At 37.0% G+C, this 17,998-nt stretch overlaps 2 protein-coding genes across 18 annotated transcripts in view; both read right to left on the bottom strand.

Moving 5' to 3' along the window:
* Positions 1–4,103, bottom strand: part of LOC101157392 (protein MTSS 1) — a 44,617-nt gene extending 40,514 nt beyond the window's left edge. For all 17 annotated transcript variants that reach the window (XM_020710016.3, XM_020710020.3, XM_020710019.3 and 14 more), the window contains exons 1-2: positions 3,539–4,103; positions 998–1,059 (exon numbers count right to left, since the gene is read on the bottom strand). In XM_020710016.3, coding sequence (XP_020565675.1) covers positions 998–1,059; positions 3,539–3,610 — 134 coding nt within the window. In that variant the 5' untranslated portion in view covers positions 3,611–4,103. The remainder of the gene's footprint in view (positions 1–997; positions 1,060–3,538) is intronic.
* A 628-nt stretch (positions 4,104–4,731) lies between these two features.
* Positions 4,732–16,369, bottom strand: mal2 (mal, T cell differentiation protein 2). The gene is made up of 4 exons (XM_004077753.5): positions 16,065–16,369; positions 8,912–9,082; positions 7,835–7,990; positions 4,732–5,783 (listed from the first exon to the last, which is right to left on the bottom strand). The coding sequence occupies exons 1-4, from the start codon at positions 16,212–16,214 to the stop codon at positions 5,712–5,714; spliced, it is 549 nt and encodes a 182-aa protein (XP_004077801.1). The 5' UTR covers positions 16,215–16,369; the 3' UTR covers positions 4,732–5,711.
* Between the last annotated feature and the right edge of the window lie 1,629 nt (positions 16,370–17,998).

Genomic DNA, 17,998 nt, shown 5'->3' with positions numbered 1-17,998 from the left:
AAACAAACCCTGATTTCTGACAGGGTCATATAAAACACACACTGATGAACTTTAAATGCTTAGAAACTGAAGGAAGAGCTCTGATAACGTCTGAGGACATGTGGGTGTTGAAATGGTAAGGGAAATCCCCTAATTTATTAGTCAAATAATGTGAACCACAGGAAGGCTGGTAGACAATAAGCTTTTATTTCAACCACTGTAACTTACCTTTCACTGACACATCACCATTTAAAACCAACTATAAAGATGTGGATGGGATTGGAGTCTATTGTATGCAGCAGACTAAGAATGATCTAGGACTGGTATAATTGAATATTAGTAAAAAAAAACAACCAAAACATTAAATTTAAAAAGAGGAAAATAGGGAAGAAGTAAAAGTAAATGTACAGTTGATAGATTTCAGCAAATGTCGCTATTAACAGATGTGACTTCCCTCCCAATGTGAATTCAAAAAGTTTTTATTTAAAAAGAATTTCAGTAAATATGCTTTCAAATTATTATACCATGGTGCGGGTAAATAATTAATTTTTATTGGCTGCGGGGAGTGCGTTTAAAAATCTTATACCATGGTTCGGGTGAAAACTCGATTCTGATTGGCTGATTAATGTGTGTTAAAAAGTGATAATGCACAGGGATAATGCATGACTTAAAAATATATTCTGGTCACGTAACTTTATTGTTCTGTATCACTGCGCTGGATCCTTTAAAACAAACTATTGCTTCATCATCAGGCCAAAACCAAGCAGTAAGAGGTGAACTTTATTTATAAAAGAAACATGAACCTGCTGCTGCGATATATATTTAAAAGTCAAATAAAGACATGAAATATCTGACGTTTTAGTTGCATTCTAATGAACAAACTTGAATGCAGTCGCAAACAAATTTGATTTAACAAGGACAAAATATATTTGATAACAAGCCTTTCTTATTTTTGTGAAACATAAACCAAATGGAATGCTGAATACAAAGTAGTGCATGTACACAGCAGTGCTCTCACCTGAGCTGAGACTGCAGTTTCCCCGCCTTGTTAATAAAATCCTCCCAAATAGGACAGCTGCTCTGTAGAGGAAAAAGATAAACATGATGGACACATTCTCAGATTTCACTATCTTCTCTGTTACATGACAGGTCAGTGATTCATCACATTACCTGCAGTGCTGCTGAGCAGAACTGACCTCAGCTTTGACTTTTCCATCCCTCAAAACATGTTTTTTTCTTTTCTTCCCCCTACTGTGTTTCCATTGGTGCCTTAAATTTCACAGAATTTAAGCAATCGGTAGAAAACAAGTTTCCTATTTGACTGCATTAACTCTGTCTGCACATAACTACTTTTAAAGTATAGGCTTTCCCATCATTTGATGCATGCGTAAAATGACAAAATGGGTCACAGGCCCTATTTTAAAGGGCTTTAAATACAATGAGAGCACTAATGTCAGAGCATATAATGAGCCCGGCTCCCGGTGGGGCTCTAAAATGTTCCTAATTTGGGTCCTGGAATGGAATCGTTGAAGAGCTCTCTGTTAAAGCTGCTGCAGAGAAGAAGTGATTCAGAGAAGAGAAAGCCTGAACGCTTGTTTAGAGGGGGGGAAAAAAAAAAGAGGGATTTTTTCGAAAATGGTCATTGGATGAGCACATTTTGTCGCTAATGTGACACTACTATCAGTAGCTTAAGGAATGTCATGATGTTCTGTCATACATGACACCCAACAATCAACTCATTCTACATACAACACATCTTTTTCTCTTACATCCCCATTGGTCCTGTCAGACTTTTCTTGGTCTACCATTTTTCCATCCTCTCATCCCAATCCAATTGTTCCTTCATTGCTTAGCCATTATCTGCCCAGCCATTTCTCTACTCTAGTAGACAAAGTCAACAACTACTTCTGGTACTTTTATTCTTAAGGCATTAGTGGGCTTTTCCTGGTCATGTCACAGGTTTTTTTGTGAGGGTAAGAATTGAGGCAGCAGGACCCTCGGTAACTCATCGTTAAAACAAATGTTTGAACTGATGATCTTGGAATGCAACGTTGTTTAAAAAAAAAACCTTCCAAGAGACATTCTTGTTTAAAGCAAACAGCATTCCCTCTCACTGACTTCAAATCTCCTTTCACCGCAAGCTAGTCAACCCATAATCCTGATGGACAGACCAGTTTTAGGTTTAAACAGACAACCTTCCACCTGCAGTCACCAATGCAGAAATAGAGTCTTGTACTGGTTCATTTTTAACTATTCAATTGTTTTTTTGTTTTGTTTTTGTTTGTTCAAAAAGACAAGGGGTTCCACTTCTCTTATGGATTGAGTGAAAGACAAATGCCCCTTTTCCCATGTCAGTTATGACCTCAAAATTGCACTATCCTTTTTTTCTGCATTTAGTGACATTTAGTCCTGCACTAGTGCAGAATTAACATGTGTTATACCATGGTGAATACTCGATTCTGATTGGCTGCAGGGTGTGGATTGTGCACGCCGAAAAAAGTAGTAAGAAGATTTCCCACGTTTTCTTCTTTAAATGGCATTTTATTTTTGTCTGCTCCTGGTTCTAAACAACTTGTGCATAGAAATACTCAGAAATAGCAGTTTTGAGCGGAATTTTTTTTTTTTTTTTTACATGTCCTCCATCATCAGAAAAATGCCACAAAAACATGTTAAAAACACTATTTCCATCTGTGTGGGTCATTATGGTTCACAGTTCAAATTTTAAAAGACATTCTTTTCGTACACTGATCAAAGCTTTCTTTTTAGTATCCCACATAACATATGTAACCAGAGACAACAGATTGTAACAGGAAGATAGATTTGCTTCAGGTAGAACAGCTCCGCTCCTGAGGTCATAACTGTCCAGGTCATCTTCCAGCCTTTAAAATGTAGAGCTAAGGGGGAGTGAAGGTCAGGGTTGATTGGGAATCCCTTTAAAAGCATATATGTGAACACAAAACAGATCCTCCAAGCATGTGTTTATCTCTGATGGGGTGAACTTTTGTTGGCGCCAACGCCTTTGGAGCATCCTCAACAACCTTTCTGACTCCAGAGGCTCCCTTTGGCTGGCCATTTGACCTGCAGATGCCAAAGCCTTGACTCCTTCTGGGTGATTTTCTGCCCAGACAGAAACCGTCCCACATTCCTTCTGGAAGCTGCAACAGCTGTGGAATCTCCTAATTGTCTCTTTGGCTAAGCTGTGTCAAAATGCCACATCTATGCCCTTGATCTAAATCAGTTCAACTCTGTGGCCGCAAAAATTGCTGCAAACTATTTCCTATTGTTATGGAGGGAAAAAGAATGGAGCAGAGGCTTTTATATTGTATTAATTTGCCCTACAGAAATGATTTACTATTACAGGCTAAATTAAATGAAGACTGCTCCAGCTCCACTCCATCAGAAAACAATGCCGTTGAGATTCATCAGAAAACAATGCCGTTGAGATTAAGCTGAGCTACCCTCAGGCTGGTTAACCTGTTACTTACTACAGTCTGGACCAGTACAAACGTAACGACATCATCATGTGGTTGTTTTGGCACCAGTCTATGGTTCCACTTACTTTCATGTCTCCGATAAGAGTTTGGAAAAGTCCTCCGAGTGCGCTGCATTCCTTCTCGATCACCGCCTCCATTTTCAGGACAACCTCCAGCAGTGGTCAGTCCCGAATCGGCGAGCCGCTTCCCGCGAGGAGTAAATAACAATTCTTCAGGAGAAAACGTTCAACAAAACACGAGCTGTGGTACGATTTAGGAAAGCTGAACAGCAATAGTAACTGATTTTACATCAGTACTCTTTCTTTTGTGGCTTCTGTGCTGCTTTTTCTTTTAGTACTGCATGACTGAAATCAAGCGAAGACCCTCGAAACGAAAAGAAAAACGTTTAAATCCCCCCAATTGTGTCCTTCCTGTCGTCTTGCTCATTTTCGCGAATGGCCAAAGCGGTCAGTAGAAGTCTGTCTGCCTTATAGCAAACAATAATCCAAGATGCCCGCGATATGATGGAAGTACGTATCCGTACAGCCAGGTAAACACAACTGCTCTGCTTCTAACTCCCTCAACACTAAAGAAATAGGAGTAACTCAAATGAAGTAAAAAAAAAAAAAAAAAAAAAAAAAAAAAAACACGGAGACGTTTCCGCTTAACTGTGTCAAAATAAGAGCCTGAGTAAAACGCCAAATGAATGTCTAGGCACATCAGAGACTGCATAAAATGTATTAAAACATTGTAGTACTATCTTCATGTGGTTTATATGATATTCCAAATAGAAATGTTTAAACGGAATTCCTGAACTAAAGACACTTTAATTATGACGTGGGTGTTACATTTTATTGTGAAAGAATCCAAACTTCCGCCCATGGAACATGCCAATTACTAACAGGAGTGTAAGAGCAACAGTAATACTTTTTCATGCAAATGCAAACAACTTTGTAAAGGTTTTGCAATGTTTTAAATAATAAAAAATGTATCCAAAGCAACCACAGAAAAAAAACTGGACTAGAAAAGTCAATGGTTAAATACTCTATTTTAGTTCCACAGGTAAAATGGCAATCTTCCATTGTGATTTGGTTCATTTAAAATAAAGTACTTCAAAAGTAGTCTTTTATAGACGATACCAACGAAAATGTTGTTTAGCCTAATTGTAAATCACAAGTGACACCTAGTGGTATTACTAAAAACTGCAACACAAAGTACAAAGAATTCAGTACCAATTTGAATCTGTTCGGTTATAAGAAATATGTTGCTCTCAAATGCGAATGTTTTCAGTCATTTTATTCCTTTTTAAAAAGAAACAGTGATTCTTCATAATTCATAATTTAGATCATTCAATGAAGCGTTACAACAATCAAGCACAAGCCAATATATATTTATGTTAAAAATGTGTTGAAAGAAACAGCTTTAGTATTGAAAACAATAAAAGAAAGATTAAAAATAATTGTAAATCACAAAATTACAGATAATTGCAGGAATAAATGGTTAAATTATCAATTCACACAGACAAAAACACACCCATATAAAAACCAACACCCGATGCAACAAATACAGATGATAAAAGATACACATAACCAATCTTAGTTTGATTTAAAGCCTAAACATTAAAACCCATTTGCTTAAATAACTGAGAAAATGTCAGTGGAAAATATTTTCACAACAGATTAAGGTAACTTTGTTCAAAAATACATTTTATTGAGGTGTAAATCACTAAAACAAGCAAAACTTTGCAGTTTAATAAATAATTAAACATTCTTTTACATACTCTATAGTCATAGTACAGTTATACAGTGAATGCAAAGTATAATAGTTAAGATATTTAAATATCAGAGTGAAAGGCAGTCACATGAAATCTGCAGTCTTCATATCCCTAGCACCAACTAATTTTATTTACTTTTTAGCACTGAAAAAAAATGCATACAACTGATGTTTTTTTACAGTTTTGCAGCAAATATTAGGCTTATATTTACAAAGTGATGTTTCCAATATCATTTCACAGCAAGAAAAATGAAGACCGAAAAATATTTAAAAGTATTGTCATGGAAAGTGCAATTTTTTTGGTTGAATTTGTTTTTTTTTAGCCAACTTTTTCCAAAATGTTTAGAATTCATAAGTGAAACATGGCTTTCTTAAGGTTTTGTCTCATTGTTTTTGTGTTGACCTTTTTGACACATGATGCAAATGTTCTAGGATGCGCAGAAGTTACAAAGCAAAGATGCATTAGTTGTGCAGTCCCTGTCCCAGTTATTTCATCCACCTCTTGAGTCCCATCGCCATACTGCAGCCGTAGGAGAGCGTCACAACAAATGCAAATATCTAGGGCAGAATGGGAACAGGTTAATCAACCACATTTATTTGCTTAAAAAAAAAAAAATCTCTTGTTTTTTATCTAAAACTGTAAATTATTTGAAATTCTCATGTAAATTGCAACCTTTTAGCTTGACTTAAGATTTTTGAAACAGAGCATTTAACTCATAATTGAAGGAGAATTGATATATTTTCACTTTAAGAGTTCAACCTATTAGCAGCAGCCTGTAAACAGTTGTTTGCATTGTTTGCATTTGCATGACAGAAAAAGCAGATTTCTCTGGTAAAAATTTGAATCAAAAGATGACTATTTAGGTTTTGACATGGCATCTATTTTTAAAACCAAGAATGCATAAAGCTTAGCTCTGCCATGTTAATGTGTAAATGAGCTTTATTTTTTTGTTTTTAGGAAATAATTTAAAAATACCGCAGCTTTAAACAAAAGGAAAATGAATCAAATATGGCAAAGTCTGCAAACACCTAAGAACAGGATATTTTCAACTAAAAGAAAGATTGCAAATAAAACACTACTTCTCTAAAATAACTGTTACGAATATTAAATCACATTTTTTAATAATTGAACTGCAGAAGTTGGGAGTGAACTTAACAAATCTAAAAAGAAGTTTTCAGAAAGAAGATATTTAGTCTCAGGATAAGGTTAAGACTGTCAAAAGTGAAAGTAAAGGCTGAGTAACTTGGGATAAATGACTGAAAATGACTTAATAACAGTAGACCTATATTTATGTCAGAAATACAAATCAATTTTTATTTATTTAGCCAAAATCAGCATTTGCTTTTGGCGTTTGATTGGAGCTCATACAAACACACATTTTGCACTGTGGGACAACAATTTTCCTTCAATTTAAGAAGGGAGCAGGTTAACAGTGAATGGTAATCAGTATTGATGGATTTGTGAAAAGCAGAGTTTTGGACTATCAGATGATGATAGAGTAGCCTTGCGGCAGACTGGCGACCTGTTTAGGGTGTCCCCCAGCTTCGTCCAACAGTGGCTGGTTTAGGCTCCAGCAATTTTGTGACCTCTAAAGGGATTCAACAGGTTTGAAAAATGGATGGAATGGATGAGAATGGACCAGTTAGGAAGCCCTTTCAGAGAGAAATTTAGGTCCAAGCAAGAGATAAACATAGGTTAAGCCAGACATGTCCAAAGCATGGTCCAAATGCGGTCCACATTCAGATTTCTACCTACCTGCAGGTTCCTGTCATAAAACCAATGATGTGATTTTATACAATTCTTTCAAAAAACTACGATTACTCAATTTTAATTGACTAAATTACGTTATACGCCATTGAAAACCTGTAACAAAAACCTGTGTTTACTTGACTTTCAGAGCCTTAAGAGAACTATTTGTGTTATTTTCCTGTTCACATGATTTACACTTAACAGTGAATAATAATTAACATTCATATGAAGCCAGATTTAATGTTGACTAAATCTTTTTTCCAGGCAGATTTTTTTTTTCCATACTCCCAGTAATTTTGGCAAAAATGTATTTGTATGTATTCAGGGGCAGAGCTAGGGGGCAAGGGAGGTAGCTGCCCTCGCAGCAAAAAGCTTTGCCCCCCAGTTTTTGAGTCATATAAGCAGAATTTTGGACAAAATTAAGAAATAATCACTACAAGTTACTTTAAGAATTAGTAATAGCACCTGAGCTAAAATAACTCCTGTTTTAATATTGAAAACATTAATGAAACTGTGGAATACGTATTTTTGATCATTTATTTGTATTGGCCTTCTAATCTGCTGTGCTTATTTGCAAGCCCCCCATACATAATGTTCTATGTGCAGAAATGAAAATTATGACATTGCAAAAAAAAATAAATTCATTTAATAGTTTGTTTGCATTTAATGTTATTAAAAAAGTTCAAAGAATGCAGGTTGATTGGTTGGCCCTCACACATTTTGACCTCACCAAATAAATTATTTTGGTTTTGTCTCTCTTTGCAAAAAGTTTGCCTTAATATAAAAAACATTACCTTTACTCTCGTATTCATTTGTAAAAAATCTGAATCCTTTTGATTTTAGCATTAAAGAGACTTACCGTTGCTGCCACATTAATTTTGTATTGCCTTGATGACAGCAAAGTTGCAACATGAGAGCTAGTGATGGGAACTCCCGCCGCTGCCGCGGTAGTTGCCGCTTCCAACACAAAAGCAGCAAAGTAGAACAGCAATGCAATGAAATGGTAAAATAAATCCTGGTGGGGGAAAAAGAGACAAATGATAAAGAAATTTAAGACGTTTACCCTTAAGGACAAATGCATGCATGAGCACAGAGCTATTGTGATTCCTTTTTCTGCATCAAAATGTAAACATTTGAAGAAATATCTAGGAGTAAAGGTGAAAACTGCATCAATACACTGGCATCTTCAATGGACAAAACAGGGATAATAGGGGTGAAGGAATCAGATGGGGGTGTGTGAAACAAGAAATGGTAAATGCCAAGGACACTTTGACAAATGGGTAGGCTAGGCGGGAATTGAACCTGCAATATTCCAATCAGGGGTCGACCGGCCTACCACTGCGCCACAACCAAAAGGTTAACAAGAGTTTGTCCTGCCGACTCCAAGCCTGGTAGAACTACAGGCAGGCCTTTGTTGAGTTGAAGTGTGAGCTCATCTTCTATGTCACTCATTGTTTAGCTGAACACAAACAGCCCTACATGCCGTTTGTAGTTTCTGAAACCAGTGCTGTCTGAGGGGCCAAACGTGACAGAGTTCACTCCATAAGATTACTCAAAAACATTACAGATTTTGTCTTTAAAAAAAGGTTTTATGGGAAAAAGACGAAAAGAAAGTTGCCTTCATGTAATCACCTTCCTTGTCAAAAACATTTAAGCTTGATCATTAAACTTCTTTAAAACAGAACAACTCATCTGTCTTTAGCTTTTAAATTCAAGTGATTTAACATTGTAATCAGAAAGCATTGTATCATCTGTTTGCTCTTAACTAGTATCAGCACATACTAAATATCTAACATTCAATTGTATTCTGATAAAATTTTCATACATGGATGCAACGTTAAAAAAATATATAAATCTCAGTTAGCTTTGTTTTTTTGTTTGTTTGACCTTGAGCACATTCTAGAAAAATGGAAATTCTACATTGTCACCAGCCTACCAAGAAATTCCAGTCTGTGTTTATGCGTTCTGCCAAACCAGTGACGAGAAGAGCAAGGTAGGCTGAGGAGAGGAAGAAGGTCGTGATGGACACGAACATCACCCAACCCTGCATCAGAGGTACAGGCACACCGGAGGAAGCCACCAGAATCCAAACCAGGCCACCAAAAACCTGGAAATGGACAAACAGGGAAAAGTTATCTCTTCATCAAGCCACAAGGGTGTAACCTAAAAAGTGCACTCATGTCTTTTTCTTGATGATATTCCAGGTCTTGAGGACGTGAGAGTGTAATTCAATGTGAACTACTAATTACACCAAAACATGCAATGCTGTTTTAATCACACATAACGGTTTCAAAAGTTTTAAAACAAACAAAAAAAAAAGTAGTTATGTGACAGGGTGTGTTTTTCATTCTGTTTATTTCTGGGCTCCTCATTTTGGACTGTTCGCTGTGAGCAAGAATTTGAAGTACCTTGAACACCTCACGGACACTATTTTGTGATAAGCTACAGGTGTGATCCAAGCAGAACTTCCAGAAGCAAAGGGGATAATCCCAGACAGGGTTTATCTACCAGTGAGTCAAAAATTAGATTTTGGTCTGTAGGGTTGCGACTTCAAACTTGGAGCATCAAACCACATGCAGCAAAATCTGTTTCAAGGCTGTTGCAACCAAAAAATTGCTCTCTGCAGAGTGCATTCAGGTATTTCTCTTTATGAGATGCTCAAGCTAGCGATAGCTCACAAAATATCTGCTGCATTGTTCTACAAGCTAAGGAGATGTTAAAATAAACGTATTCCATCATTTATAATTTTTGTTAAAGAAAGTAAAAGCAGGGAGGGAAAAAATGGAATAAAGTCGAATTTGGAATGAAACAAATCGTATTTCTTGGCCATATCGCCCAGCTCTAATTGTAAGAACCTTGAGCATCAGGAAAAGTGCAGAAAAATCCAATCCATTGTTATTAATGTATGCAGAGATTTTTATTCAAAAATTTTATATAATATTATAAAAATTCCTAAAAGCATAGTGTGACAAATAACACTTTCCTTGAAGCCCAAACAGTGATAACATTTCTTTGTTAACTTAAATTTGTAGGTATTTTTGCATTGCTTTAACCTTACCTTCATCCCATTTTGCAACCACACTGACACACACATACTTTTCATAACATCTTTTTTAATTTGACATTGATACATCCCCTAAAAAAGTGTTTGCCACCCTCCCTGTCTACAAAAAGCTTGTTATCATACATGCATAAACGCTGGCCTACAACAAAAGTAGCTAGACCGCAAAGCATTTACTGTAAAACTACTGTATACGTGTAAGATCAAATAACTATGTTGTAAATCAGGGGTGGGCAAACTACGGCTGAATCCGGCCCGCCTCCACGTTTGGTCCGGCCCACTGAACAACATCAGAGACCCATGTTTCTGTTTTTTTTTTAATCTGGCCACATGATCAAGAAGTGACATCTTATTCCCTCCTTCTGCAGTCTGTGCTCCAACCTGAAACCCTCTAAAATCCCTCAAATAGAATAGAAGACAGTCTTCCCTTTCTATGTCGCAGTTCATCTTTCGCGGTTTAGCTCATTCTTTTATAGTGATTATGCTGCTTTTTTTAAACAGTGCACCCTGTTCTGTGTCCTGATTAGCTGGAGACCTGGTCAATCAATCTCCTCCATGTCTCCTGGACAGAAACGCGGAGCTCTTCAGATCTACAGAAATCTTTGATCGATCAGATCTTTGTGTTCATTCTAAGATTCTGGACCTAATTTCTATGAAGGTTTGAGAATTTAAACGAGTGAAAAGGGTGAAAATGTTCATGTTTGTGTGAGAAAGGTGTATTTAGGCAGTGAGGAGTTTTACTGCCATAAATGTCTGTATTCAGACTCTGTGGATTTCACCGATCACGGTTATTTTTAGAACGTAACTCCTGCAATAAACGAGGGAACTCTGTACTGGTGAAAAGGTAATGCAGAAATAAGTTTGGCTGCTTATTTGCTTTTTCATTATTACTGGATGAGAAACAGACGTGCAGGACACAGCTGCTCAGTTTTAGTGCAAACTGTTAGACGTGTGAGGAGCTGCAGCTCTAAGTCTTTATTAGGATTATGACTGGAGAGGATCAACAATTCCAGTGTTTTTTAGTGTGTTTTTTCTTTTAAATGTATCAGTATATTTTTCCGGAATTTTTTTCTTTGAAAATGATAGAGTGTTATTTGGTCATTGCTTTATTTCATAAATAATGTTATTTATTTTATTAAAAGGATAAAGAATGAATAAAACTTTATTCCTACAGCACTTTACAACTCCTTGAGGGTACCAAAGGGCTTCACAATAAAAAAGAGACCTAAAATGGGAACAAAAGTTTTAAACTAAAAACTCTAGAATATTCCTTTTCAGAATATAATTTTCATCTACATTCCATGTTATATCATTCTTACACCACACATCTGCTCGTGGGCCGGCCCTTCTATCGAATTTTAGAACCCAATTTGGCCTGTGACTTAAAATAATTGCCCACCCCTGTTGTAAATGAATCCAATACGTAGTGTTACATGCAGGGTTTTTTTTTTCTTTCTTTCTTCCTCTGCATGTGCTTCCTGTGCTGAGTGAAGACACCTGGTGGAGACCTGACAAGCTGTCCAATCAGGCCCCAGAGCCAGCCAACAGACCTGCCTATAAGCTCTTGTGGATCACTGGGACAAAGGGCTCTTTCTTGATCACAACTTTCATCCGAATGTTCACGGCTGCTTTATGCTGGAGAATGTGGGGAAGTTTGTGGACAGGTAAGACGGGGTATCCAGTACATCTCAAGTAGCTTATCTTCTGATATGCACACTAGGTACGTTGGTTGGTGACACCTCTTGTATGTCTTCATTCCCTTTTCTATATAAGTCAGTGAGACTTTTGTTTTGTTTCTTTTTTAGAATGGTGATAGCTAGGCTGAGTTTTGTTCTATTTATTTCATTCCTTTGCCCCAACCTTGGTCCCTGCCTCCCCGCCTCCATCTACTTAACCCATGTGCTATCCTAGGCACTTTAACATTGGGAGTTGGGTCATCTAGACCCACTAGACAGTGCGCTGAACCTTTTTTCTTTAATGATTTGTAATCTTCACTGGTTTCTATGGATTACATGAAATCTTTCCACCTTTATCCACCGTTGTCATGGTAGGGAGAACACGTCAGTGTAAGGGTGGGGTCATCTAGCACAAGGGTTAAACGTCAACCATTTTGTGTGTGTGTGTTTGTTTATGTTGCGTACCCTCCAGCCCTAGGCCTGCATGTTTGTGGACATAACAATAGCATTGCATTACAGGATATTTTTTAGCTTGATTCATTATTGCTTGTGTGTCTGATTTATTCAAAAAAGAAATGCTACCTTCAATAACTGGAAAAAATCAAATGAATCAGTTTTGGTTAAATAACATGGGACCCAGTATAAATCCATGAGGGATGGAACAAGCTCCCTTCATGGACCCAATGTAAAAGCACGACATTTCACAATGTTGTCTCCCAGCAGCTTTTAACCCAGTTTTATGATCCTCATGTACTATGCAATTTTTTTTTTTATGGAAATGGTTAATTAATTTAAAAGTATATTTTTATTGACAAAGACTCTGATCTCATCAACAGCTTCTATTGTTGTGACCCCTTTATGCTAAATGCATAGTGGCTTTCATTTAGGATTCATGTGTAACAAACATTTTGTGTTGAAACATTTGCTGGGCACCATGTTACCTAAAAGACCCACTCTAAGGTGTTGTGAGGGGCTGTTGGCTAATCAAAGAGTGTGTAAACACATGACGTATGGGAAGTGGGGGCGGGCTTACTACGTACCCAAAACTCAGAAATACATTTCTAGTGAATTTCTGTTACTCTGCAGAAACTATTTCCTAGGAAACGACACAGGTTTTTGGATTTTGGCTAAAAATGGATTCATAGGGTAAACCACTTGGACGCGTTTACAATGGACACAAAGATGATTGGAGTGGGACTTTAAGTACCACAGTTTTAAAGGGATTTGTTTTGACAATCAACAATGCATGACAAGGTCTTCATCGACATAACATAAGTGAGAATCAGAGTTCTGGGATAAGTGAGTAAACTAAAATACTGTGCATGTAATGTTGACGATACACTTTCATTGAAAAAATGTGGACACACCATTCATTCTGACGATTGGTTAAGTACATCCAAACTTCTGACTACATTAAATAAACACTTAAGTTTAGGTTTACTGAATGCATAATTTTTAAGATGATTTTATTTGTCAGTTTTTGGCTGATGCTGTTTACAGGGCGAATAAACAGACTGAAGAATACTTTGATCTTTACGTGTTATTGATGTCTTAAAATATTAAAAATAGAAATATTGTGGCAGGTGTAGTAATGGGGAAATCTCTGATCAGTTTTGATCAGGAACACTGTCAATTTATAAGACTATCACATTTTTGAAAGAGTTTTAAAACAAATGCTACTTTATAAATTGCATACAGTAGTTTTAAGGGTTTATTTTTTAATTTTTTGCTCAAAATAATCCTGAAAGTATAATTTTCTGAATAACCTGCACCTTGCTTGCACTTTTAACGTGCCAAGCCTTTCTTTTCTGTATATCAATATCTATATCAAAATTCAGCAGCTTAATTTTCGCTTGTACCTCCTTGGTCTTTCATTATGTCCCAGTCGAAAAAAACCTGAACTTAAACTTATTCCCATAATTGGTTTTGGGTTGTTCGTAAACATTTTAATCCACGTTACATCCGTCGTCTTTTATGCTATCAAAGCCAAAAAAATGAGAGGTTACTGCCTCAAGTGACAAAAACATATAGATTATATTGATTAAAAACACTCTATGCTCTTAAATGAGCCAGTATTTTAATAAAACTCAAACTGTAATTGTAAACTGATCAATTTTCTTTATAAACATATAAATGAACAAATCAATTAGAAATGGTGAATCTGTGTTGCAACCTCTTGTACATGTGTGTGTGTGTGAAATAAAAACGTGAATGAAAAAATCGCACACATTAATTGGTTTCATTCAGGGAAAAGAAAAAGCTTTACTTCAGCTCATAAGCTAAGTTAAGAAAGTGCAGTGGGTTTTTTTTTTTGTGTAAGTTTTTCTCATGTAAAATCACTGAATTCGTGTTTTCGTTAACATTTCAATCCACAATATGTTCGCCGTTATTTTCTATTAAAGCCTCTAAAAAAATTTAAACTCCCGCCCCGCTGCCTCACTGGATTTGACATACAGATTTCTGCCAATCAGATCAACCAGAAAGGTTACTGCCCCCAAGTGACAAAAACACCCCCTGAACACTTCGCGCAAACCCAGCGAGCATGCAGGATCGCCACTCGGTTAAGATTGCAACTGTGCAGTTGTAAAATGCGGGGTCGCTCGGTTGAAATTGCGCAGTTATAAGTTTCGCTCAGTCAGTCCTTATCTTTGCGCTTGATAAAATTAGTGGCAGCCATGAAACGCCATAGACATGAAACAGAACACCAATGGGGTACCTCTCTGTGTGGAGTTTGCATGGGCTTTTTCTGGGGACTCCAGCTTCCGCCCACCTCCAGAAACATGCTTCACATGTTAATTAGTTACTCTAAATTAGGCCTGCACAATAAATCGCAAATTTATTGTTATCGCGATGCATTATCGCTGTGCATTATCCATATCACAAAAGACAGCTAAAATCGCAATAAAAGGTAAACCTTAAATGTGCTAAAAAAATCTTATGGCCACTTGAATCATAAGAATTGAATACATAATTGAATAAATCCCTTGATACCAATCAGATGGAGCCTTTCACATTGCTAACCAATCCGATGGAGCTTTTATGTTAGATGTTGCCCTCCTAATTAGACGAGGGTCATTTGGAGAATAATTAAAGGCATTTTGACTCTTATTTAAATTAAACTGTTCAGTGAAATGGAAATATTTTTGTTGATTTTGCTATTTGTTCATTTATTGCAAGTTATATCGTCATCGCAATATTGATCACTAATATCGCAAGTTTTCCTCTTATCGTGCAGCCCTTCTCTAAATTGTCCCTAGGTGTGAATGTGGGTGTGCATGGGTGTGTGATTGTGGTCCTGTGACAGACTGGCGTCCAGGATGTCCCCTGCCTTTGCCCACGAGTGGCCTTGATAGGCTCCGGCAGCCCCATGACCCCAAAAGGGACAATCCAGGTTTAGCAGATGAATGATTGAAAGTACACTTTCTTCCTGTAATTGAGGACAAGGCATGTATGCAGTTCAAGAGGTAAATATGAAAATATTTTTCTGCAATGGTTGGATTTGTTCTCCTGCTTAATGCTCCCCTTTACTAACATGAGCTGAAAGTTTTAAGTGTATGGCATCTATGTGAAAATTGTCATGCATCATTTGAACAGTTACCCCGAGGCACTCAATATCTTGGCAAATTAATTATACCACGTAAGTGTTATTGCATTTTAGTTGGTGAATAATTGAAAAACTTTGGCCATTTTGGCATCTTTGCTGCTTGTTTTCTCTCTCAATCTTTTTAAGGAATTTACTTAGCCCTTGATTAAAATGTCCAATTTTTTATGATTCTTTTGAAGCAAAGTATCATAAATTGTTAGTTCATAATGCATTCTTCTCTGATCATCCTTATTAGGTAAGTTTTCTTTTTCACAAAACCAACTAAAAGCATTATTTTAGTGGGTGGGAAGTTCAAGGGTTAACATCAACCAGGCTCACACCTTAATAGCCACAGATCGGCAATTAATTCTTTGAATGTTTCCAACATATGCTCTTCCTTTTCTGCACAAACTAAGGCATCAAGATAAGTAGTAAAATACCTGTTAGATTAGATTAGAGCTTTCATGGAAGTGCTGTGCAGAGGTCACCTTGTATGTTTATGACACAATAATGTAGACACAAACCAAAACTCACTTGTGGTCTTCTTCTATAATTTTATATTAAAGGACGTGACTTTAGCGCACGACTACAAATGTGCAAAAGTCGCATCCCTAAGAGACATGATGTCGAATGAGCAGATACAGTTTGCAACAACAGTAACAAACTAAACTATAGACAAAAACTGATTCCTAACAGATTTTACTATATATTAGTAATAAGGATGTGAATAAATATAGAATAAAACAACCGCTTGTAAACAATCACTCACTATTTCTATGCAGATGAGAACTCCAGAATAAGTCCGTAACACACCCAAACCCAGAGGTAGAGAAATGGTTGCCGTCGGGAAGGAGGTGGCGGCGGCGGGGTCCACCGGGGCAGCGGTGGCGGCGGCGGGGTTAGAGGCTGGCTCCGACATTTTTCACCTCTCCTTGTATCTCCTTGCTCTCTGAATAACTAAGCTCTCTGAATTTACCCGTTAAACAAAGGACGGGCACAGAGGCAGAAATTCCTGCGGAATCATGTGTCCTCGAACAGGTCGGACAGGTGCAGCGGCCACTCCCTGGATACGAGGGATGCGTTCAGGGACGTCTCGGAAGATCCCACATCACAATATCCATTTTATAAAACAAGGACGGGTTTAAAAAGTTTATTATAAATATATTATAAACGTGTTCTGGTATTGTTATTACATTGTAGTCTTGTGTAGTCAACTAAATTAGTAGTTTGACTAAAATAAGTAGAAAAAGCCCCTTTATTTTGTCCAATGTTCTACAGGAAAAGTGTTGGGAAAATCAATTATTTGGAATAACCTACATTTTATTTAACATTTCTGAAAGAAAATCTCGCATGTGTCAAACAGGCACGAGTAAAACATATATGAGGCACTTCTTCAAGTTTTTCCACACTTTTATTATTAGTGTTTGATATTGCCAACTCTGAAATTTGCATGATTATGCTTTTATCAAATGCCCTTTGGCCCTGTAACGATCAAGGATAGCAGTTTTCTTCCTTTTTCTTATTAGGAATCACTATGTGTTTCACAACCCTGTTCCTTAAGCATCCCTGCCCAGAGTGTTTTACTGCTTTTCTCTGTCAAACACACCCAACTCAAATAAATGACTCATTCTCAAGTCATGATTAAACTCAGGAGCTTAATCAGGTTTGTTAGACAAGAGGAAAACTTGACCAGACGGTGTTGGGAAACCTAAATCTTTATAAACCTAAACATGATTTAAAAAAAAACCTGCTTTAAAAAAATAGAAATGACCTAGATAACATTGAAAAAAAAGTTTACTTTTATATTGTAATTTCACCAAAGACTTTTAAAGGAACACAAATGTTACTAAAATAACACTTGTATGGTGTCCTGTGAAATAAATGACAGATTTAAACTGAACCACTGGGCTGTCATGGTGAAAAAGCACAGTTTTTATGATAAACCACTGTCAATGATTAGCTTGAGTTTAGATTATGTTAACCAATGTTGGTTTAACCTCCAAGAGGGCACTGTTCATTTTTAGTGGACTGAATCTTTTCCCTTGTATAGTCAAAGTCTATTTTTCATTGTTTGTGATGAGTTTTTTTCTTGTTTTATACTAGTTTTGATTTGGATTCTCTTCATAAAACCTTTAAAAGGCTCAATGGTTTTTCAAAAATAACACATTCAGAGGTCAAACAGTCGTTCATTCTTTCATCTCCTAAGCCGTTTTGTCCTTTTCGGGGTCAGGGGGCTGCCAGAGCGTGTCCGGCCACTTGTGGGCGAAGGCTGGGGACACCCTGGACAGGTCACCAGTCTGTCGCAGGGCGTCAAACACTATTAATTTTACATTTATTTCATTTATAAGAAAATGTACTCACTGTTTAGTTTAAAATATTAAAGGGCCTATACCATGCAATTCTGAAGTCTGTCAGAGTAAACGACATCCATATATTACCTTTAGCACACTAAATAACCTCTTTTTAAAAAAACAAAATCAAATATGAGTCATTTTCTCGAGCTCATTTACCCGGAAGTAAGACGCCTTGATCTCTGAGGCACTGGCTTTGTTGGTGTTTCGAGATGTCAACCAAGAGCCGGGCTTAAGAGTGTCTGCATCTCGTGTGTGTTTCAACCCTGTGGGGCGGAGCAGGCAGCGCAGACTCTTCCTGCAAAGGGCTGTTCCCCACTTTGTTAGGGCACAATGTGAGGACCATTGACTG

This window comes from Oryzias latipes, chromosome 16, assembly GCF_053564925.1.
Source record: "Oryzias latipes strain Hd-rR chromosome 16, Olatipes_Hd-rR_3.1".
NCBI lineage: Eukaryota > Metazoa > Chordata > Actinopteri > Beloniformes > Adrianichthyidae > Oryzias > Oryzias latipes.
The sequence above is the reverse complement of the archived record's forward strand: the minus strand, read 5'-3'. Positions and strand labels throughout refer to the sequence as shown.